The sequence below is a fragment of the Mytilus edulis genome, chromosome 13, assembly GCF_963676685.1.
Source record: "Mytilus edulis chromosome 13, xbMytEdul2.2, whole genome shotgun sequence".
In the NCBI taxonomy this organism is placed as follows: domain Eukaryota; kingdom Metazoa; phylum Mollusca; class Bivalvia; order Mytilida; family Mytilidae; genus Mytilus; species Mytilus edulis.
In genome coordinates this window covers 72,645,273-72,671,846 of record NC_092356.1, presented here as the reverse complement: position 1 = coordinate 72,671,846, position 26,574 = coordinate 72,645,273, and the positions used below count along the sequence as shown (strand labels likewise).

General features: G+C 31.9%; 1 protein-coding gene across 4 annotated transcripts in view; it reads left to right on the top strand.

Moving 5' to 3' along the window:
- The window catches only part of LOC139501825 (G-protein coupled receptor dmsr-1-like), a 139,283-nt gene that overhangs the window by 52,681 nt on the left and 60,028 nt on the right, over positions 1 to 26,574 (top strand). The window contains exon 1 of one of the 4 annotated variants that reach the window (XM_071291048.1): positions 2,783 to 2,935. The exons of 2 other annotated variants lie outside the window; for them this stretch is intronic. Coding sequence is in view for 1 of the 2 variants with exons in the window: in XM_071291045.1 (XP_071147146.1) it covers positions 20,049 to 20,101 (53 nt within the window). In the remaining variant the exon portion in view is untranslated. Of the gene's footprint in view, positions 1 to 2,782; positions 2,936 to 19,827; positions 20,102 to 26,574 lie in introns of those variants that run through there. One more of the 4 variants, XM_071291045.1, reaches the window with a different exon arrangement.

Genomic DNA, 26,574 nt, shown 5'->3' with positions numbered 1-26,574 from the left:
AGATCAATTTATCATTATATCAACACAGATTTAATTCAACGTTTTGTGGAAAAGGTTATTTACAGTGATCGATTCTTCATTTAAATTTAAATTTCGTCCTTATATCTAATTTTAAAAATTGCAATATGAAGATTACCGTACCAATTGCAAATTATTTTTTTTATTGAATTTCCCAAATTGTCCTCGGGTACATGTTTAAGTTTTGATCAGTTCTTTAGTTATAGTCTTTGATAAACATTATACATGTCATATGTTTGGAAAAATAATAGTCTCTTAGATTTAAAAACCATATTTCACAACGCGAAATCAGTATATATATTTTATTTTAGGGTTTTGCATTGAACAATTATAGATAAATTAATAGCATACTTTAAGCATTTATCAAAACACGCATATGATAGGCGTTAAATTTGTAAGACGACAATTTTGAGTTAGAAAACACTTAGTCTAGATCTAGCGATTATTTAACCATAGTAAATATATGTTTTTAAAAAAAAAAACAAGACAGAACAACCCACAGAACATCAAACAGAACAGATGAACTAAGAAGTTTTTTTTTAAAGTCGATTTGAAGTCTGGTTATGAAAATACTTAATTAGATTTGTTTTAGGATATTAAAAGACAGATCTCAAAATATAAACTGTAATCTTCAATTTAGTGGTACGTTTTGTAGGAAGAATGATTGACTTTGACGTCATATGTTTGCATTGATCGAATTTGTTCGTTCTTTTGTTGGTATATTTTGTTACACGTACAGGTTTTTCCCTCTGGCTATTCACGACATTATATGTTTAAGATTAAACCAGATGGTCAGTCTGTCGTTCAGAATAATGTTGGTGGATTTTTATTTTTATTTTATTACTTAATTATAGGAAATGAACTGTTTAGCCTGATTTTGATGATATCGATTTGACGTGGCTCTGTACTTATTTATCCCTTCATTGTTTTATTGTTCTATAGTAACACATCTTGTATACTCTTGTCTTTCATTTTTGCCAATGTGTCTTGTGTTCCTTTGTTACATATGACGTGACTGTACTTATGCATCGTTTTTTGTTTGTTTTTTTTTTATTGTGCAATTGCCATCTTTTTTGTTTTTAAAAACTATGAAAAAAAGACTTTTAAAACTATGAAATTATGAAGGAAAAAGTAGGAATAAGCAGATAAAACTTTGATAACACAACTAGGATAAAACCAGAGTATTCGGAAAAGTTGTCATGAAGCCAATAACAAGATAAAGGAACATTCTTAAGTATTGCGCACAGTGCTAAGTGGTAACTAAACTAGCGTAACGTAAATCACATTTATAAATTAAATTGAACTTACCTGTTTGTAGCATAAGACTACATAGGGTAAATTATCCCTATATCACTGAGTGACTGGTTGTTGTATACATGCACAACATATGTTATATGTATATATCTTGCTTAAAAATATTAACGGTACTAATGTAATTGCACCAGATGAGCAATTTCGATGATGTTCGGGGCCAAAAAAATCCAAGACTTATGCAAAAATTAAAGAGCTGTTAGTAAAACCAAAATGGACAAAAAATAAAGAAAAACAACTATAGTAATCAACTGGCAAAATCAAAAGCTCTTTCACAGTTAACGAATGGATAACATCAGTCATATTCCTGACTTGGTATAAGCAATTTCTTATGTAGAAAATGGTGGATGAAATTTCGGAGTTAAGTTTGACGTCCATTATCAATGAACTAGACTGAGTATTATTTTTTTTTAAGGGAACAGCTGAAGAACGCCTCCGAGTGCGGGAGATTCCCGGCCGCTGCATTGATGACTCATTGGTGGACTTCGGCTGTTGTCTTCTATTTGGTCGGGTTGTTGTCTCTTTGATACATTCCCCATTTCCATCCTCAATTTTTATTTAGGGATAATAATTCGGAAGTCTTCTTTCTTTTATTCATTTTGTGCATACCAAATCCAATTTTCTTTCTTTTCGATATCACACAAAAAAAGAATTTTATTTTCTGAGCTGCTGTATTTCTCTTACATGTAGAATAATAACGTACATTCTAAAGTACAGTGGTTAGTCATGTACTTGTTGAACCACGTGTTTAACCTCATTGTCGCGCGACAAATCTAGGAAAAGTCTGCTTGACAGTTCTTTTTATAGTTGTTCTACAAAAAACTAAATATAAAACAAATCCACTGATGTCTGGTACAGTATTTGGCGGGATAACGCACGGGATAACAGGACTTAGATTATGTCAAATTCTACCCAATGACGTGACTGTTAGTAAGCCTCGTTATACGGTCCGCCTCTCTGATATGAAGTTTCAGCTTAATTCTTTTAACACAAGATAAATGATAAATGAGGACTAATTATTTTGTAATATAACACTCTGAAGTCCTGAACATGTCCCCAGATTAATGAAAATCTTAGTGTCGGATCCCTGACGTTTTTTCATTGATTAATCGCATGCTCAATTTCATTCTAATTTGCATAATATTACGCTCAATCACCAAAGATGTGAATAAACCTCCTAAAATAGATCTTTGTTAGGTTATAAATGGCAGGGATATATTTTGTTGGTTATTGGTGTATAGGATTGCATGCAACAATCTTAGATCAAAATAACTTTACTTAAAATGTTATTTGCCTAACAATTATATGGTGTCAATTTCATCGCTTTGGAAATAGGATACTATTGCTTGTAAATTGATCTTTGTTTTACCATTAAAAAGCTCAAGTTTACTAATTGTGTTGGAAAAGACAAGAGAAAATCGAAGGAACACGTATATGTTTGTTGTTGACTATTCTCTTACTATTATTTCTGCAATGGCATGAAAATAACATCGTGCATGCATTCAATATTTTTTTACTCTTACTTGTAATGGAATAGAATTGGAATTAAGAGGAACTTATGTTTAATCAAACACCTACTTCTGTTTAGAGCAGTACAAATTAAAAGGTAAGCTCTTTTACAGTACCACGTGAAACAGGGATGATATCGTATCACAACAGCATCAACTTATAAATGTAGTATTTTCTAAATGCATAGCTGCACTCTTTATCTTAACCTTTCATAATGTTCTTACATAACTTTATAAACTCCCACGGTTTTTGGACTCTAGTGCGCTTGGATAGTTGTCTCATGATTTGTAAACCACAAGTTATGTCGATTATTAACATTTTTCTTCTTCGTTTGTTTCATTTTTTAATTTATTACTGCACTTTTGGTCTATAATATTTCTGTTATCTATATTATAACAGTTACTTAAATAATTTTATCAGCACACGTGTCTTTTGGACTCTAGTGGGGTCACATTTATGTCGATTATTAAACTTTTTTTATTTGTTTAATTTTTCAATTCATTACTGCACTTTTGATCTTTAATATTTCAGTTACAAATGTATCTCTATTGTTATAACGTTATCTTTATTCGTGTCATTGGGTCCCTGGTGGATAGTTGTAACATTGGTAATCATATAACATCTTATCATTAGGGCGATTCTTAACTTTTATTTTGTTGCATGAACCCCCTGAGTGGTTCATGCTTATATATTGGCGAGTTTTGGATGTGTCTATGGGCCACTCGATATCTCTCGGCCGGAAGTCAAAATAAAATTCTCGGAACGTCTCGAAAGTTTTCGGTCACTTATACAGGTCTTAACAGGTTGTTTGATATGGTCCCTTGATGGCCCTTGACGAAGCAATTATATTTGTTTTAAAACGACCACTGTACATTGTGTGTATCTGGGTCAATTATAACGTGGTATTTTCTGTTGTCTCGATAACATGTAAACTAATTATGTTTGAAGATTTAACCACGGAATACTGTGTATTTCATCATAGACTTACGGCAGAGAACATTCTGGTTAAAATATTAATATTAGATCGGAAAACAGAAAGATAATATTCTTATCAAAAGTATTTAATTCAATCGGTTTCAAAGAAATATATACAAAATATATACTGTATTTATGTTTCTGAAGAAACTAACAATGAATGAAAATGGTATTTTTAAATATTCATTTGTAAAGGAAACATAAAAATTAAATCTAAATAGATTCTTGCATCCTAAAATAATAATGGTTATAAATAACAATCATTATATTATTTCATACCATTTTAGTATTTAGGTTTTATGCGTAATTATTTTTTGTTTGTATTGTAATATATTCTAAAAACGGAAAGTAAGATAAATTTATTAAATATTTAAATTTTAATCGGTCGTGAATAAAAATACGTGTGTGTTTTCAATTCATAAAGCATGATTTTAAATCCTTGCAGCTCACAACAACCATAAAAATAATTTACCATAATCACAACAAAATTTAATTACAACCATAATGTTGATTAATTTTATTTTATACTGTTTTAGTATGGATTTGGAAGTCTTTGCTTATTTTGTATAGTAATATATTCACATAGTGGAATGTTAAAATTAAAAAAATAGATTCATTCGATAAATAAAATGCTCATCCGTAAATTCGTGTTTATTGATAGCAGAGACATATATACACATATATATACACATATATTCAAAAGAATTTGAAAAAAATACTAACAGGAACGTTAGTTTATTATAAAATTTTAATTCATTTTTTGTTTATTTGTTTTAATAGTTTAACCTTATAGCATCTACAAATTTGTACTATGGTACGGTTTTAAAAATTGTATTCATTGTGTTGACCAAGTATTCTACACGTCTTAATTCATTCACATTTGAAAAGCATACTGTCCCCAACAATTCCGGATAAAATGTCAATGAATCCGGAGTCAAAACATTCAATGTAGGCCGTTTGACAATCGAATTCAACTATTAGGTTAAGATACATGTATGTGATAACGCAAATGCGCATTCTTTTCCTGAGTATCAGTGAGATGTTTTCTATTTACGATTTCGTGCGCTAAAATACTACTTGCATGCAATACTATTAAATTCACTCGTGAAAGCCTATTATCGTTTTTGTTATCTTAATTCATGACACGGCAGACAGAGCTTGACATATGACTTTCAAGCACGGTCATCATTACTAACGGTATTTTGACCTCGAGTTGTTTCTCTTTTGTTTCTTTTTTAAGTCACTGTCCTATTATAAACTTTGAACTTTTTAAAAGCTAAGGATTGTCTATCCAAGGAATTGATTCCTTAACTTTGTAATGTGTTTAGCCTTTTAACTTTTTTCATTCGAGCGTCATTGATGCTTTTTTTGTAAACTTAACTCGTGTCTGGCGTACATCATTTTAATTCTGGTATCTTTTTATATCTACATACCTTTTTATATGAATTGGTTATTTTGAAAGTGTGTACAGGTACTCATAAACTTCTGAATTAAGAAAATTTTCGGCAAAACTAAGTTTCCCTGTAGAATGTTTGAATTGATTTAAGTAAAATCAGGAAATCCTTAAAATTTGATATGTTTCATGAGACCAAAATAAATCTCTTCATAAGATGTCACAATCAATTGCATGACACAGGTTTAACCGCATACAACATCTACCATGAGTAAAGACAGCTTCAAATACGAGATGAGAATATAAAGGCATTCATGTAGGAAACAAAATATAAAAATACGATAGATAAAATAAATGCATCCAGAATTCCAGATTATGAAGCAAAGTGAGTGTATAAATTTATATTGCGATAGGTTTGTGCGGTCTTAGGTTCATGTATTGCTTTTCTTTTTTTTAAAGAAAGCAACTTGTTTAATATACTGCAAGGGAACGAAATCGATTTGATTATGCAACATTAGTTTTGTCTGACTTTCTATGTTTTTCTGCGTTGATTATCTATAGATCGAATAAATTTTGTATTTCGTTCAACTAGAAAAGTCTCTCTGACAGACAAAATACCTTTTTACGGCGGAAAGTACTCTCTGTGAGTCAAAATACCCGCTTCCGTGGAAAGTACTCTCTGGGAGTCAAAATACCCGCTTCCGTGGAAAGTACTCTCTGGGAGTCAAAATACCCGCTTCCGTGGAAAGTACTCTCTGTGAGTCAAAATACCCGCTTCCGTGGAAATTACTCTTCTACTCTTACTGTGAAAATACTCTCTGACAGGGAAAATACCTAGTTATGGGGAAAGTACTCTCTGAAAGGCATGATAATTCGATCTTACTTGGAAAGTACTCGCTGACAGTCAAAATACCCTCCTACGGGGAAAATACTCTCTGACAGGGAAAATACCTAGTTATGGGGAAAGTACTCTCTGAAAGGCATGATAATTCCATCTTACTTGGAAAGTACTCGCTGACAGTCAAAATACCCTCTTACGGGGAAAATACTCTCTGACAGGGAAAATACCTAGTTATGGGGAAAGTACTCTCTGAAAGGCATGATAATTCCATCTTACTTGGAAAGTACTCGCTGACAGTCAAAATACCCTCTTACGGGGAAAATACTCTCAGACAGGGAAAATACCTAGTTATGGGGAAAGTACTCTCTGAAAGGCATAATTCAATCTTACTTGGAAAGTACTCGCTGACAGTCAAAATACCCACTTACGGGGAAATACTCTCTGACAGGGAAAATACCTAGTTATGGGGAAAGTACTCTCTGAAAGGCATAATTCTATCTTACTTGGAAAGTACTCGCTGACAGTCAAAATACCCTTTTACGGGGAAATACTCTCTGACAGGGAAAATACCTAGTTATGGGGAAAGTACTCTCTGAAAGGCAAATTCCATCTTACTTGGAAAGTACTCGCTGACAGTCAAAATACCCTCTTACGAAAATGTACTCTCAAACAGGCAAAATACCTTCTTACGGAAAAAATACTTTATGAAAGACAAAATAGTCTCTTACGGGGAAATTACTCTCTGAAAGCCTAACATCCTCATATGGAAAAAGTACTCTTGGACAGGCAGGTACGCTTTATCAGTTTCTTGTATAGTACTTTATGAAAGTAAACATACTGTCCGACAGGCAAACTACCATCTTACGGCGAAAGTACTCGCGGACAGTCAAAACACTCTTCTACGGGATAAGTACTCTTCGACCTAAAAGTACTTTGAGGCATGCAAAATAATCTCTGACAATTCTAACATGAAAAGCTCCTGGTAACATGCAAATACTCTCTGACAAACTTGACAGGAAAATACTTTTTGACAGCAAAACTACTTTCTGACAGGAAAATACTTTCTGACAGCAAAACTACTTTCTGACAGCAAAATTACTTTCTGACAGCAAAACTACTTTCTGACAGACAAACTACCTCCTTACAGGCAAAGACTTTCCAAATCTTGGTTTCTTATTTTGTGTGATAACATAAATAAACCGAGATTGAGAAAGTAATTCAAAAATGAGATTTAAATTAAATGTTTGTACTAAAAACTTTATTAACAACAATGTCAATTTTCGGAATTTCGAAAAATGGAACATTTAGTGCTTCAATATAATAACATTACAACATATTTTTTGGTACAAATTGCGGAGGTTTATTACGACATTTAAAGTAGGGCAATCTTATTTGATCAAATGATTTAATACAAAATACGGAGATTACCAATCTTATATAATAAGATGGTAAATGTAAAAGTGCTATTGCGTTTTTCAGTCCAATTAAGGCAATCAACGCTTTAATGAATACAATGCAACATCTTAGTTGTAAACTCTGACTCGAAATGAACTTCAATTCTTCGACTTTAATTTTAGTATGATGTTGGGTTTAGTATGAATATAAAAAAGAAGATGTGGTATGATTGCCAATGAGACAACTGTCCACAAAAGACCAAAATGACACAGACATTAACAACTATAGGTCACCGTACGGCCTATAACAATGAGCAAAGCCCATACCGCATAGTCAGCTATAAAAAGCCCCGATAAGACAATGTAAAACAATTCAAACGAGAAAACTAACGGCCTTATTTATATAAAAAAAAATGAACGAAACACAAATATGTAACACAAACAAACGACAACCACTGAATTACAGGTTCCTGACTTGGGACAGGCACATACATAAATAATGTGGCGGGGTTAAACATGTTAGCGGGTTCCCAACCCTCCCCTAACCTGGGACAGTGGTATAACAGTACAACATAAGAACGAACTATAAAAATCAGTTGAAAAAGGCTTAACTCATCGGATGGACAAAAATACGTGGACGTGGAAGTCCATTTTCACTGAACTAGTACACGTTTTTATCTAGTGGCCAGCTGAGGGCCAACTCTGGGTGCGGGATTTTCTCGCAGCATTGAAGACACATTGGTGACTTTCGATTGTTATCTGCTCTTTGGTCGGGTTGTATGTCTCTTTTCGGCATATACCACATTTCCATTCCTAGTTTTATTCAAAGTTATATAATTTGTACGTTTTGGTTCTTTAGTAACTTAATTTTTTAAATGGTAATTTCATAAATGTTCTTTACGGATTTTAATCCGAGTTAAACGCAGATTGATATATCAACTTAAAACTTACACGTATGATGTAAAGTACCACTGAAACTATGTTATTGCCAATCCAAAATAGAAAGGTCATTTGAAAAATGAAATCAAGTACTCATTTTTCAATTCTTTTGACGTGAAGAAGCATTGACCAACTCACAATTCGAATATCTTTCATTAATGTGCATATTTTCAATGCTATTACAATGTAATCCAATAACTGAAAACAGATATTTATTCAGCCTAATCATTAAGTAACAAACGAATACAGTTGAAATACATGTCAAGGATTTAAGAACAAACACATTTGCTTTTACAAACCTGTCTCCTAATGCACACATTGTACATGTAAATGATACACTTATTGAACAATACATAAAGATAAATACTGGCATGCTCTGTAATAAATCAATATATCCCTATACAAATCCTTAAATAAATATATCAAGATGAAAAGTACAATATAGAACAAAGAAGTAAACATGAATTTGTATGTAAATAGTTTGAAAATACTTGGGTTCTTATTGGAAGATGAAGCAGTAACATCAAGGATTAAAACGTTTGCTTTTGATAATATATTTCTGCACCAAACTAGATAAATGACTATTTTGTATCGTTGATCCAAAAAGCAAACTTGCTGTTTCAATTGTATTTCCAGCTGTTTTAGATACTTGATATTGGTCTTAGTATGCGTTACAATTTAGAAGCTTGTTGTATCATTATAGAAACTAATTGTTTGAGTTTTATCTTTAATATTCATTTCAAATATGTATTTGTCTTTAAACGAATAAATAGAGTTGGGTCCAGGAGTTTATTTAACGTTAAAATTAGAGTTACCACCCTTATCTATGTATATTACACAGTGCTTCGTGGATGTATGTGTCTTTTACGAATACACTGAAATGTGATCAGGAATTGATTAAACGTGATATAAAGATTTATTTGAGTTACCTCCCTTATATAGGTATATAACACAGATCTTAGATCGATACATCAAATATCTGTAAATCTGTCAAGTCAGTTTTCATTTTTTCTAAAGATTTTCAGCTACTGTGGGTTTTTTTCCTTTACAAAACCTTTGGTTTCACAAACAAAAAGAAATTGTCACTGATTGTAATTTCAGATACAGTTTGTTATAACTAATTAGAATAACTGTCTTGAGATATTAAAGATAATTCTATTTGAATGATAAAATGTTCATAACACGGAACGTTCAGTGAAAATAATTTGACATTTGAAAACCATTACAATCAACAGCGTCTTAAATTATTTCAGAGATATGATGAACTATATTGAGTAACTATGCACGTTCTTCTTGGCGCTTTATTAACTGACATGGATTAATCTCTAGTATAATTTTCCAATTTTAACAGAAGAGAAAATGATTGCTTCACAAACTAAAGAAATAAAAAGTATGATATCTGTAATTATCAACCCTTTGTGTTCAATATTAGTTGATAAGATAAAGTTCTTGCACGTAAGCCAAAGAAGAGCACAAGACAGTGAAAACTGTGTTAAACGATTTTTGTTGTTGTTAACATTATACGTTATGCGCACTACTGGTATACCAAATATATGAGAACAAGAACAGAACAAGATGGGGTTACATGTTTTTATAACTTAAAGAATAAAATATTCTAATCAAGTGGATTATTTGCCATGACCTTAGTCAAAACCAATTAAGATGGTACCTAATACTACAGGGTGATAATTACGTTGTGTTCTTTTTAAAAGGGAATATTAAGCTTCTCAATGATCATAATTAGTGTTTGTATAACTTCTATATAACCATTGTAATTCTTCTGATAAATTGGTTGGATAATTTTTTTTTTAAATTTTTATGTTTTTGTCAAATGGTCAAAGTAAATACTTTGTCAAAGTTTTATAAAATTAAACGACCCAAATTAATTTTAGTGAAGGTATTGGTTACTACCTATACTTTTGCTATTGTCTCAATTTTTGAATCTTTGATAAGTTTAAGTGTTTATTGGCATCACTAACGTTCAGATATTTTGCAAGAGACTGTTGTTTTTTCTAGATTGAAAAACCTTGCTGCAATCTTAATTGAAACCCCATTTTCCAAACTGGGCAGGCCAACCTTTTTTAACTGATAAAAACTGACCAGAAGAGGGAAACTTTTACATATATTTTAATACACTAGTATTTAATATACTGTGGTGTTTGTCTTTGGTGGAATATATTCGTTGTTGTTCTGCGGTTTGCATGCTGTGTCAACAGAGCGTTTCTCTGTGATGAATGTTCTTGCTTGTGGTTGTGCTGTGTTTCGGTAACTTTGTGTTGTCATTTAGCGATATTTTTTAAACATTGTCATAAAGCAGTAGGTTTGGCTAGCCATTAAAACAGGTCCAACCTACCATGTTTTTTTTCAAATGTTCAGTTCAAAAGAAGGAATATAGCAGTTGTTATCAAATAGTTCGTTTCTATGTATGTTTGCGTTTATTTTTGTTGCATATTAATTTCCTGTTGTTCCTTTGTTTTTTTCTTATAGTTGATGTGTTTCGCATCGTTGTAAATATAACGGAATTTGATGCGACTGTCAAAGAATTGAGAGGTTTAACGCTATAAAACTAGGATCCATCAATCATTTTCTACATTTGAAAATGCCTGTACCAAGTCAAGAATATGTTGTCCATTCGTTTGATCTGTTTTATCATTTGATTTTGCCATTTCATTAGGGACTTCACGATTTGAATTTTCCTCGGACTTCAGTATTTTTGTGATTTTACTTTCCCTCGGTTTACGTTGTAACCCAGATTTAGTTTCTCTCAATCGATTTATGACTTTTGAACACGGGTATACTAAGTGAAACATTTTTACATAAGAAATTGTCTTTACCAAGTCAAGAATATGACAGTTTTTATCCATTCGTTTGATGATTTTGAGCTTTTGATTTGGTCATATGATGAGGAACTTTTCCGAAATTTCCTCAGAGTTCAGTATTTTTGTGATTTTACTTTATACATGTACTAATCTTGCCTTTATTTACCAAGAACCTTGTAAATATTGTATCTTTATATAACTCCGTAAATTGTCTTCTAGTTATATTAATTTCAACCTTTGGGCTCTTCTTGTTTTATATTGAAATCATTTCACATCTCCTTATTTCAACTATTTAAGAGAAATCATGAGAAGACGATTTTTTTTATTTCGTACTTCCATATATATTACGTACCGTCTTCTGGTTAGATGATTTCATTCTTGTCATGTGATTTAGAAAATGCACACAAGATACGGTTCCTTAATCAATATGTCACATTTGCCATCAGATTTATATTTCTAGTATTTGCAGCTGAAAGGTATAAATTTTCCTGTTTTTGAGTTTGTTCTTTTCTCGGAAGTCATTGGCTTCTTCAAACAATCCTGCACAAATTAGTTCTACTAATGATGAGTTGTTGACATATTCTATCCTTAATTAGTTGTCTTTTTTTGTCATTTAACAACAGAAGCCGTAAAAGATGATTATTGTCTGTTGGTCAGATTGTTCTAGCTTGTTTATAAATGGATATTTCATGGTTTTGCGACTTATAGCCAGGTGCGTTTTCTAATGATGTCCAATTACTGTAATAGATGCATCGGTTGGAACAGGTGCGACTAACTACCAGTCATTTATTTAAATTACGTACTAATGGCCTGCTGATATTTTATAACGATAAAAGGTATGTTGTTTTATATTTTGAAAAGTATTTTTACAAAGAATTGAGCAATGATTTTTATAAGTTTAAAATTGCATGGATTCAAAAAAAAAACCGGCACTTTATATGCACTAGAAGAAGAATCTGTTAACCTTGATTGACTTACTAAGCATATATTAAACATGTTAAAGGTTGAAAATAAAGGATACTGTTTGTACCGCTTAGTCAGGAGTATAACATAATCACAATCTGGTGAAGTGTTTTGTTTTTCTCTCATCTGATAGTTATATTTGTAATATTTTTATCTCTCATCCACCCTCCCACCGTTCATGTCATTATGGTTTAATAGTTGATGGATTTTTATTTTGACATTATAAAATATCTTAAAGATATTGCCTGCCAATTTAATATTTCAATACGAGTAGTATCCCTTAGCAATATCTTATGTGAAGCAATTCTTAATGAAAGGTGTTAAGTGGAATATTTTAGTAAGTAAACAATGTATGCACCTGTCCTAAGTCAGGAATCTGATGTACAGTAGTTGTCGTTTGTTTATGTTATTTATACGTGTTTCTCGTTTCTCGTTTTTTATATAGATTAGACCGTTAGTTTTTCTGTTTGAATGGGTTTAAACTAGTGATTTTGGGGCCCTTTATAGCTTATTTTTCGGTGCGAGTCAAGGCTTCATGTTGAAGGCCGTACATTGACCTATAATGGTTTACTTTTATAAATTGTTATTTGGATGGAGAATTATCTCATTGGGACTCACACCACATCTTCCTATATCTATTAAGGTCAACTAGAAGTTTCGATTAAAGTGTAAATCAGGGTCTCTTGGAAATATAAAAAATGTATAAAATTACTAAACGTTTGATCAGTGGACTCAACGTGCTGATATTTTTAAACTATTGTTGTTTATTAACATTTATTAGTATTGAACATCTTCTAAATATTTAAGCGGTAGTGTATTACATAAATGGTGCGAGTAAAATGTACTTTTCCGTGGTAGGTTGTTTTGTGAGTAAAATGTACTTTTCTGTGACAGGTTGTTTTGTGAGTAAAATGTAATTTTCCGTGGTAGGATATTTTGCGGTGTAGCTTGTGTGATAGAAGCAGACATATATCTGTATACTACAAAAGCACACATAAATGATATATATAGATATAGATATTTGTTAAGGGATCAGATAAAGGACGCCTCCGGGTGCATGAGTGTCTCGCTGTATTGAAGACCTATTGGTGACGATCTGCTGTTGTCTGTTCTATGGTCGATATGTTGTCTCTTAGACACATTCCCCATTTCCATTTTCAATTTTATATGATACGTTAATGCTGAGTTCATTTTAGTAAACTAGGTTTGCAACATAATCATTTCAAATCTTTAAATCAGATTGAATTAATAAATGGGTTTCAGATATTAGTATATTCTACCTATACCTGATTGAAATGCATTAGGCTTTAGTTTGAAGGAACCATTATTAAATCTAAAAATATTGACATTTATATAGTTCCAGATTTGCACATGATTTTTATTTTGTGAGATAGAAAGCAAATGTCAACAATTCTTGGAAATAAATTGTGTAAGTAAATAAGATATCATATCAGTACATCCGTACTTTATTATCTCGTAAACAAACAAGATTTTGGTTGAGATTTCGTTCTGGAAAACTGTTTAGTATCTGGGCATTTAACATGTTTAAACAATGACACATTTCTTTTTTACTAAACAAACTAGAGTTGAGTTAAGCCATTTCAATTGAAATTTTATATAGTGTCTTTCTGTGCTATGGTGTTGCACTATTGTTTCCGATAAAGGTGATGGTTGATATCTATTAAAACGTTTAAAGCTGCTGCAATTGTTTTCACCTTTCCTATGTTAGGTAGGAATCTGATTTGTCGTTTGTTAATGTGGTTCATACTTGTTTTGGGTCCTATCAAGCTTGCGGTTTGGTATTGAAGACCGTAATTTGACCTATAATGGTTTACTTTTATAAATTGTGACTTTGATGGAGAGTTGTCTCATTGGCACTCATTCCACATCTTCCAATATATTTTAAAGTTATTTTGCGGTGTAGCTTGTTTGATAGAAGCATACATACATTTTTAAACGACAAAAACACACATAAAGAATATATGATACGTAAATGCTGAGTTCTTTTTAGTAAACTAGGTCTGCAACATAATCCTTTCAAATCTTTAAATCAGATTGAATTAATACATGGGTTTCAGATATAAGAATATTCTGCGCATACCTAATTGAAATGCATTAGGCTTTACTTTGAAGGAACCATTATTAAATTTATAACTATTGACATTGATATAGTTCCAGATTTGCATGTGATTTTTATTTTGTGAGATAGAAAGCAAATGTCAACAATTCTTGTAAATAGATTGTGTAAGTAAATAAGATATCACAACAGTACATCCGTACTTTATTATCTCGTAAACAAACAAGATTTTGGTTGATATTCCATTCTGGAAAACTGTTTGGTATCTGGGCATTTGAATATTGACACATTTCTTCTAAACTGAACAAACTAGTGTTGAACATGTATTTTCAAATGTTAGCTTAGGTTGAAGATAACGGTAACACTCTCGATAGAAAAATATTAATGCATTCAGGAATAACTTCGGTTTGTATTTTGACCACACTGATACTACAACGGGGGGAAACTTATTATTGTCTCCAGCGCTAACATTGCATCAACGAATGTCTCTGACAGACCTTGGAAATCATATCACATCTCCTTATCTTTGTAGTAAGGAATAGCTCATGTACTACGCTTTTATAAATATAAAGATACACCTCTCATAAATTCAGTCATGGAATAACTCTTCTAATCTCTATTTCTATTGGTTATACCTAAACGTAAACTATGTGTTCAAAGTAAATGTTATCATGATTATGTAGACAGCATAAGGTTCATCTCATTTTATTTGCTAAAATGTCGTTTATTTTCACAGACTTTTCATCAATCAGTCTACTCGTTGATTAGGTTCCTTCTGTCCGATTTAAGTCAGAGCTATTTATCACAACAAATGTAGCCAGAAACGGCAATATCTAAAGTAAGTCGAAGAAATGAAAAGGTAAAGAAGCAATAGTAACAAATAATCATTCGGTGTAAATAGATTTTTTCTTCTATTAACTCGTTTGTCTAGAAATAATTATCTTATCGTACACAGCAGGTGCTCGAAACAAACAGCTTTCATTTCAATGTGTCAGTGCTTTCTCGCCTCAATCAGCAATTTCGAACGATAGCAGATACAAAAATGGAAAAAAATAGAACAAACGAAAGCCATAAGACGAAAAATGAACATTTAATAAACAATACGACACAGAAAAGTTGAGATTTAGTAACACCAACTCCATCGTTAGAACTGCGAGTGAACTTTGGGCTCGGGGTTTTGACAACATTATCATTCATTTGACATCAATCTTGTTTCCAAAAAATGATGGATTGAACCTGTTTTTATAGGTCGCTTAACTGACCACTTGTTTGTCAGTTTGTTTGTTACTAGTCTAGGTCAATGTTTTCTATTTATATAGTTTTATGTTTTACCCATCATTTCCAAAGCATATCAGACATAAATGTTTGCTTTTATATCTGTTTTAAATGTTAATTATATATACACACGTCATCTGTTTCCTGAAATTCTTTTTGTGGTTCGTCGTCACGAGTATTCCATTGATAATTGTCATAAAACAATACAAACATGGTAAATTATATAAGTTATTGACTGAAGGCATGTGTATGGTTACAAATTGGCAATAGTTATTAGTTAATGTCTATTTGCTACTTTATATGGTTCCTTAGTAACACATTAAAACCGTTTAAACTGGCCGTTATTGGTTAATAAATGACTGTTGCCTTTTCAATTCATACTTTATTTGCGACAAAACAGTATTTTAATTTGAGCAAGCTGTTGGGTAAATTACAATTATTTCGACATCAATGTTGTTTATCTCTTTGTAGAATATAAATGGTCGATTCCCACTGTACTAGGTTCTTTGACACTAATGTTTTATGAAGATAAAAATGCATGTTGTGTTTTACTCTGTTTTAATTTGTTTATATTTCCCCCTTTAGTGTTGAAGATATGTCTGAGAGAACCATCCCAAAAATAATGCATATCATCTTTTTTTTTAACACGTTAATTAACTATATTGTACCTTGGCATCGTTGTCAATATATTATATTCTTTTATGCGACTGTCTTATAAGTGAGATGTTTAGCGCTATAAAAGCAGGCTCAATCATTTGATTTTTACATTTGATCAAGGACTTTGCATTTTGAATTTTCTTCGGAGTTGAGTATTTTTGAGATTTTATTTGCTGTTCACAATTCACCTAATCTACAACTTCAATTAAGTATCCTTGCAGATTATGGCGATGCCTCTAATTAAATTCAAATTCATTTATGAAGTTCAATTTCGTATATAATTTAACTATTTCTTTTGTTTACTCATTTTGTTTTCCAAGATTATATATTATATGTTTAAACCTTTATAATAGTACATGTTTGCTTTAATCTAAAACATTTCAACTAATTTGCTTAATTGTTTATGGTTTTAACTTTGAACACAGTTTTTATATACAGGAACAGGAATCGCTGTAGATTCATATCTTAAACATCTTGTGAATTTGAAATCAGAAAAATGACATGTCATGTCATTGGTTTCATTTGACAACTTAATCGAATCGAAATTTCGAATTGCATTCAAAAGCGTGGAATTACCGATTTTTACAAGTTCGACCAACGGTAAGGTTCGGGTTTTGTTATTTTTCAATGTACCTGCTTTCAATATGCATTTGAAATAATAATTCATCAACATATCTGGTATCATTTTCATTTGAGAAAACTATACAATTGGGCGTATTGCGGTTTCCTATATACAATGTATTTGCTACAGATATCGGATAATTTTACCTTTTAAAATGTTTGCATGATTGATTGATATAATGTTTTGAATTCATGTATTGATTTTTGTCTGATGCACATTTAATCATTTTTCAACGTCGCTGGAGTAAGTACATAATGCTATGTAAACATATAGTGGATTTCTTTAGAATGTTTTATTACTGGTTCTTATTTGTATTCGGTGAAAATATAAATCTATATCAAGTTCAAGAGGGATAGTTATAGCCTATGGAATCAGCACATATGATCTTTACCCTATTGGTATATCTGGCCAATACTTAAAATCAACAAACGGTGTTCCAATGTAGAACACCTTCTGACAGGCACTGTGCTACATATTTTTGATAACTGATCTAGATAGTATTACAGAGATTATTTCTAGTCTCTTGGAGATAAGAACTGATCCCAACAATGAATTTTCGTCACTTTTCGTAAATATTTCCATAATTATATATAAAAAAGTAAAATAACAAAAAAAAAACGTACTCCAATTTATATGTGAAAGTTCTTTAAAAATGTAAAAATCAAGATCTCAAATACATCAAACGAATGAGAAACAACTTGGTACAGACATTTCCATATGTAAAAAATGGTGGATTACATCTAGTTTTAAAGCTAGCTTAACAGCTAACTTGCATGAAATCCGCATACTATTTCACTATATCATATATATTGACAGCAATGGCTAAGTTAAACTGACAGACATAAAAGGTAAAACAATGTTCAATGGTACTGCAGCCTCTGACAAACACTATTACAGAATTAGTCATAAGTGAAGTTTTTTTTCTCAAGAAACACATTTTATTTGCAGTAAAAAGAATATAAAATTGAGAAGCTATGTTTAAAAAAATAATCTTTTCCTTTTTTATTGATATTGCTACATGATTGATGCTTTTATCAATTGTAGTTATATATATTTTGAAGTACTTTCCTTCCAACCTTTTTTCTTACATTTAATTATTATTATATGTCGAGGTTATATCACTTTCTGACTTAAGAAATCTTTGCTATGTTATCATCATCTGCAGTATATCAATATGTCAGTTTTACTGATTGTCGGAATCATTCTTTTATCAATATCCAATTAATATCTTTTGTTAATTGAATACTTATAATTAATTAATTAACAGTTTCTTATGTCACCATTTATTGCCACAATTGAGTTATTTAGGGTTGCCTTTAATTTGTTTGCTTAATTTTCATTACCGAAAAAGAAATAACAAAGGATTTTACGAGTTTTCCTAATTGAACTTTATGCTTTAATGTTTCAGCTACTTTTAATTATGTACATACATATCCGCACTAGCACATGCGACCGTGAACGTTTTAAAAACAGGCGACATGAGTTTACAATATGTCAATGTTGTGTCGTCATTCTCCTTTTATATTAAATGCGTTTCCCTCGGTTTTGGTTTGTGACCCGGATTTGGTTTTTTTTCTATCGATTTATGAGTTTTGAACATCGGTATACTACTAGTACTGTTGCCTTTATTTAAAATCTTAAATCAAGATAACAAAAAATCAAGGGATTCATATAACCACCAAACAAAAAGAGACTGGATGCAACGACACAACAAGCGTTTTCTAGTTAACATGCACCTCCCACAAGCGAATTCTGACTCAGTCAGAATGACCCGGTAAAAGACGAAACGACTAACCTGCTATTCAAGACTCTACAGAAATGTCTTAACAGATGATATAGCAGTTCTAAAACAATTATAGCAATAACTACTAATTATAGCTTTCGTTCTGACTTCAATTTGTATTCTGGTAAACAATTGGCTATTTGTTTTAAAGTTATGAAGTCATATCGTTTTGGGATTCTGAGTCTTCAATGCTGTTCTACTTCGTATTTTTCCTATACACTTTTTTTTATTCGAGCCTCACTAATGAATCTTTTGAAGACGAAGTGCTCTTCTAAGCGTTCAAAATTATAGTCACTGTAACTACAGTGAATTTTGGTTACTTCTGCTGTTATAATTATCATTAGCTTGGATATATCATTGCACATGTACTTGAATTGAATTTCTAAGTTAGTTAGTAACGCTTCTTTTGCCATTTGATTATGAACTTTTTGTTTTAAATTTTCCTCGGAGATCAATATTTTACTTTTATTTTTATTCGGCCTATTGTCTTTTACCACTTATCAATTGTTAAAGGCATGTGCTATGTTACTTGAAGTTTTGAAGGTGCATATCGTCAGGCACGACTTCACGTAATGTAGGCATGCTTTCGTAGATTGTAGGATTCTTTGTACTCGACAATCGTAATCGTTGTACCATTTTTCGTACACCAGTCGTAATGCTTTCGACTTTCATCGGTTTTGTATATTATGCTAAAGGCCTATTAAATGCAGGAAATCTGTTTTTCATCTCCTTTTTTTTAATAAAAAAACATATTCAGATAACTGAACTTAATACTCGAAGGAAAGATTTAAACTATGTCATTGAGACGCTAGACATGTCACTTGGGTGTTTATTTAATCAGTTATTTTATAGTTAAGAATATGATATCATTTGAGATTTTAGTCCCTAGTTTCCGCTACATTATCGTCAAACCTGCTGCAATAAATACCAAACGTCAACAAAAAACGATATGGCATATTTACATATAAGCGTTTACAAAAGAAACAATCAAGAACATGACAAACAGTTATCAACTCTAATCAGCGCGACAACTGCATAATCATGACATTTTTATCTATAAGTATAAATCAATTTTTGCTCAGAATCAAACATAATTTTATTGTAGGAGCAATTTATCTTTATAATACGTATTACGATTTTTGTACTATATTTGATTATCGAACTTTTTACACTGTGTGAGTTAATTAAATTGCTTATATAAATGTCAAATCATGAATTTCAATTTCATATTGACAATGTATTGGAGTTGATAAATTACTGTGTTTTTTTTTTTAATATTTCAACGTAACTAATGTGAAATTTGCAGATGAGCTATTTCTTAGTCATGTGACCTCATCGTTACAAATACGCGTGACACCTGAAGGTGATAAGTTGAGACGGCGATCATAAGACTATCGTTATATAAGTTGCATTGCCAGAGTTTCCATTTCCGTTGTAAACATTTATTTTATTAGTGACGGGCAATTATCGTGATGGTGGCTTCTCTTAATCATTACGACCGGGATCTATCATGTTCAGAAACATGGTAAGTAATATCAATTGTTGTAAATAAAAATGAACTAATTGACCAATTAATATATTTTTATCCTATTTTTATAAAAACAAATGTTTCTTATGCGTGAAAAATTTAAATAAACTATAATGGTTTACTTTTACATATTGTTACCTGTATGGAAAGGGATCTCATTGGTAATCATACCACATCTTCTTATATATTAAAACAGTTTTAGCATATTTTCCTATTTTTAGTTCGATACGTGTGTTCTATTAGTTCTCCTATTTTATTTCCATTGCTGTTTTATTTGTTTCAATCATTTGTTGGAATGGTTTGTTTTATCCGTTCATATTAGTTAAATTAGTATTTCTTCTCTTTTCATATTTGTAGTAAAATAAGTACGTTATATCCGTTCATAATAGTAATATAAGTACTGTATGTTATATCTGTTCATATTATAAATAAAATAAATATGTTTTATCCGTTCATAATATCATTATCTTAACCGTTTACATTTTTCAAACAAATGACCTTCAGTAATGAACAAAACTCATACTTGACAATACGCTTTAAGTTGAACCGGAAATGACTAATGTGAAACAACTCCCAAAAAAAATGAAGGCCGGATAAATAAACAAAAATTAATGATAAACAAACAGGACAAACAAAAACAATCGACCACAACTGCATTAAGGGTTCTTGACTTGGATCGATAATACTGCTGGTGGACGTTTCGTCCCCGAGGGTATCAACAGCCCAGTTGTCAAAACTTTGGTGTTGACATGAATATCAATAATGTGGTCATTTTTATAAATTTCCTGTTACGAAACTTTGAATTTTTCGAATAAACTAAGAATTGTCTTATCCCAGGCATAGATTACCTTAGCCGTATTTGACACAACTTTTTTTGGATCCTAAAGGCTTTTCTACTTTGTACTTGTTTGGCTTTATAAATATTTTGATATGAGCGTCATTGATGAGTTTTGTGTAGACGAAACGCGCGTCTGGCGTGCTAAATTATAATCCTGGAACCTTTGATAACTATTGGGACAGACACACAAATAATTTAGCCAGCTAAAGAACTAATATGAAAAAAGACACAAAATACCGAACTTGGTCTACTAGCAGTCTCAGAGAGTTGATTAAGAGCCAATTAGATTTAATGCAAGTATAAATCAATACACATCAAACGGATTTTAAGTGTGTGTCGATAAGAATATTTTTTTGAAATCCTATTTTTAGGACTCGCTATAAGTTTGCATTATGTCCCTTGAACAACGGTCTATTGTTAAGTAAAATCAAAACATGTTTATTATTCCATTTAACTACAGGGTTTAATTCTTAGTAAGTCAGTCTGCAGCTTTATTTTGTTGTAGAATATCTTGCCGAAAGCGTTCAAGTCCTAAGTCATTTAATACCATTTTTGTTCTTTGAATAAGTTTTTTTTCGTGTCTCGAAGAATTAAAATTGTAAACGTAATCTCTTTATCAGAAATATGTTTCCACTAATGAGGTTCTATAGACATGATCTATCATTCGTTTTACTCGCTTTTAACGCAGACATCAATTGATCAGAAACAGACTACTCTATTGTCAAGACTATTTTATAGCTACGACAAACGTAAAAGAAACCAGTAAAGTAGTGTCATCAAACTTCTGTCCGTGCAGTGACAAAGCCATAAAAAGCCAAGACTACATCGTTAACGTAGGTGGTATTACAACATCAAACTTCTGTCCGTGCAGTGACAGCCCATAAAAAGCCAAGACTACATCGTTAACGTAGGTGGTATTACAACATCAAACTTCTGTCCGTGCAGTGACAAAGCCATAAAAAGCCAACACTACATCGTTAACGTAGGTGGTATTACACTGTCCGTGCAGTGACAAAGCCATAAAAAGCCAAGACTACATCGTTAACGTAGGTGGTATTACACTGTCCGTGCAGTGACAAAGCCATAAAAAGCCAACACTACATCGTTAACGTAGGTGGTATTACAACATTAAAAGCGGATCGTAGTGTTCACTGTTATTGTAAAGGTCATGATATCGTCTTTAATTTCTCCGATTTTACTTCTTGGTCAAAATTTTTGAATCCAAAAACTTAATTCGAACGATGATGCACTGTAAAAGTTAGATCTCTAGTAGTGATTATTTAACATTTATTATTCATTTGTATTGTGTATACAGATCTTAATTAAATCTTCATTATGTAAACAATAAAATGTGCAGAAGTGCAGGTGCAAACACAGTTAGATAGTGCTCGTTCCGAAAGGTTATATTTTAACAAGCAATGAGATAGTGAAGAATAAATATCATTACACAAGTTGCGTAATTCGATAACAAACGCCTACGTTGAAATAAATGCAATGCATTTCGATGTTTGAAAATATTTAATTAAAAAGATAAAAAATTGCCCTTATTGCATCATTATTGTTCAAGTAACAGTATAACTAATAAAAGAGGATTAGCATTTCATTTATGCAATGTTACTTCATCTTTTACCACTACATGATGATTGAAAGTCCCAAAAGAAATAACCAGCCCAGAAGTTGGTGCTTGGTATTGAAATTATTTTCAACACATTGGTATTACTTTCCTGTTGACAAGTTATTAATAAGAATCTAAGATTGTTTTTAGATAGTAACACAGTGTTGACTGCTATACCCATATTTTGACTTTTGTTTATTATGTCTGTTTTGTTCACGCATCGTTGCAAATATAACGGAATTTGATGCAACTGTCATATAAGTGAAAGGTTTAGCGCTATAAAACCAGGTCCAATCCACTATTTTCTACATTTAAAAATGCCTGTACCAAGTCAGGAATATGACAGTTGTTGTCCATTCGTGTAATGTGTTTTGTCATTTGATTTTGCAATTTGATTAGGGACTTTACGATTGAATTTTCCTCGTAATTCAGTACTTTCGTGATGATTTTTTTTGCAAAATTATATTCAATTAGGTAATTGTGATCTCAACTTATGTGGCTAAATTATAATCAGCAAAAACTTCTATTTTCTTCTCTTTTGACATATCTTGTTATAAATATTCAGCAAAGCAATAAGTTTTCTTCTCTCTGTGTACATGGACTGTCTAATGCATTTCAAGTCCTTTGATCTCCCTGTTCTTCGGACGGCGTCTTTTAGAAACGGCATGACCGCCTTTTAAGCAGGTACTTTTTTTAAAATTCGCGCAACCGGAGTAATGACGTCAGTGAATATTCCGCAAAATGCTAATGTAAATGAAATATCGCGATTTACAACGTTATGGCTAGCAAACTCGCGAAAACAACACGAAAAGTTTTGAAAACGTTATTGTCTGCCCCTGCTACTGTATCATATTCCCATAAAACGTCATGTACTCGATCAGGAATAAGGCAGCTGTTACCAAATAGTCCGTGTCTATGTATGTTTGCGTTTGGTTTTGTAGCAGTTCAGTGTGTATGTTATTCCGTTGTTTTCTTTTTATATACGATGTGTTTTCCTCGGTTTTAAATTGTGACCCAGATTTGGTTCAGTTAAATCGGTTTATGACTACTAAACATCGCTTTAATACTATTGGCTTGATTAGATGAATGTTCCTTTCCAAATACTATTGTTGCTATTGTTTGTACATTATCCTTAGTCGTGCATGGCTCATGTCAATCTTTATCACAAAGTTTATACAGTTTTATTTTAATAATAATCTGTTTACAAGCAAAACAGTGTCATATTTGATAAAATTCAATAAATTCGTCAGTAAACCTAATATAAATAGTTATCAAAGGTACCAGTATTATAATTTAGTACGCCAGACGCGCGTTTAGTCTACATAAGACTCATAAGTGACGCTCATATCAACATACTTATAAAGCCAAACAAGTACAAGGTTGAAGAGCATTGAGGATCCAAAATTCCAAAAAGTTGTGCCAAATACGACTAAGGTAATCTTTGACTGGATAAGATTATCCTTAGTTTTTCGAAAAATTCAAAGTTTTTTAAATTGGAAAGTTATAAAAATTACCACATTATGATATTCATGTCAAACTATACCCTGGAGAATTTAAAACCGTGTCACATTTCCAATAATCTAAATGCGCAATCAAATATAATGACTGGTCATTAACTTCCCTCAAGGAGGTCAATAACCATACGATTCCCCTCATACATATGGTTGAAAGCCCAATCAAACAATGAATTCCCTAAAGTAGGTCAATAACCATACGATTCCACTCTTACACATGGTTGAAAGCCCACTCAAACAATGAATTCCCTAAAGTAGGTCAATAACCATACGATTCCACCCATACACATGGTTGAGAGCCCACTCAAAAAATGAATTCCCTAAAGTAGGTCAATAACCATACGATTCCACCCATACACATGGTTGAAAGTCCACTCAAACAATGATTCCCTAAATTAGGTCAATAACCATACGATTCCACTCAAACACATGGTTGAAAGTCCACTCAAACAATGAATTCCCGCCGTGCAACACTCTTCGGAAACCCTTCAAATCTTGAACTATAGTTGTACAGACTGATCTGCCAATTACGTAAACAATTAATGATATTTCAACGCCAACAGCCTGCCATGAAACAATTAATGACATTTCAACGCTAACAGCCTGCCATTTCAAGCTATAAATATGGTTCTGTCGGTTCTAATTGAATTTCTGATTTGGATAATTTGTACTGATTATTGTAATATTGATCTGAAATTGAGAAATGTTAAAATTGAATACACTTTCGTCTAGATAAACGAAACATTCGACGCTGTCACGTGATCAGATGCAACATGTTTATATATCATACATGTACATTATAACCAAATAGATAAGACAAATTGAAGGGATTTAGTGGATTGTGAGAATCAGTAAAAGCGGGTTTTCAATAGAACAATATATAAACTAGGTTAAAACCGTTTCGATTCTTTTTTGTGGTAAAACTGTCAGACTCTGTTAAAGGCCAGAACAGTTCTTAATGAAATACCTACAAAACTGGCAGGATAATCTAGGGTTCAACTGGTCGGACCTATTTTGTTTTAGAAATGCAGAACTGTTCGAAGATACAACAGTTATGAATGACATGAATAAGAACAGCTGTGAAATTATTTCTATGATAGAAATGTCCGTAACAGTTTTTAGATATAACTGTCAAAATGATTCTACATTGTAACTGATCTTTCTTTTCTGTCGTTGGTAGAACTGTCTGTCTGATAACTGTTCTTCTTATTAATTGACTGTTTGCAAAAGAAAGAACTATTCTAAATACTAAAGATTTTTTTATCCGAGGCATTAATAACCTTAGACGAAATTGACACGACTTTGTGGAAATTTGAGTTATCAATGCTCTTTAACTTTATACTTGATTGACTTTCTTTCTTTTTTTTTTATCTGAGCGTCACTGATGAGTCGTATGTAAATGAATTAAATTATTTGCCGGGCACCTTGATTACTTTTAGCATGTCGAAATGTATTACTGTATTGTCTATTTGTGTATTTCTGTTTTCTGAATGTTCTTGCATTTATTTGTACTTTAGTCCTCTGTGATCTAATGTTGTCTTTTCAGTGTTATATTAAGAATTACCATAAAAGCGCGAGGTTAAGCTAGCCAATAAAGCAGATGAAGGCTACCATTTTTGTGATAAAATGTCCTGTACCAAATCAGGAAAATGGCAGTTCTTATCTTATAGTTCGTTTCCGTGTGTGTTACATTGTCATTTGGTTTTTTGTTGAACTTTACTGTTCCAGTTGTTTCGTTGTTTTCCTCTTATAATTGATGTGTTTCCCTCTGTTTTAGTTTTTTTAACCCGGATTTCTTTTTTTCTCAAGGCACTTATGATTTTCCGACAGCGGTAAACTACTGTTGCCTTTTTCTCTTGAATTACAGATTAGTTCTTAATGGCATGACTGCGTACAACTTTCCCGAGTTGTTTTATTTAAGCATGCCGGACTGTTCGCGAGTAGAACAGTTATTAATGACACACATAAGGCAACATTTAAAATTATTTCAATGAAAGAAATATCCGTAACAGTTTTTAGATATAACTGTAAAATGTTTTTTATGATGGTACTGTTCTCACTGATCTGCAAAGCGGTAGAATTGTCAGAATCTGTTATAGGGTCGAATAGTCTTAAATGACACAAATTAATGCAGCTCTGCAATCTTGATTTGGAACAGGGACAGTCAGCTGGCTTTCCCCTGTTGGTCTTATCATGGTAACGAAAAACAACTGAGGGAATCGCATGAACTCTCAAAGAAGCAAGACTGGTGTTTATTATATCTTGTAATTCATGTATAATCCATCAAGCGCATCCACGTTCAGTCGAAATGTCGCTGTCTGGAGTTGAATAGACACACACGTTAAAATAACACATAAGACGACTAAACTTATAGCCCGTGACAAAAAGTAAAATCACAAAAATACTGAACTTAGAGAAGATCAATTGGGAAAGTCCATAATCACATGGCAAAATCTAATAACAAAACGCATCAAAAACGAATGGACAAAAACTGTCATATTCC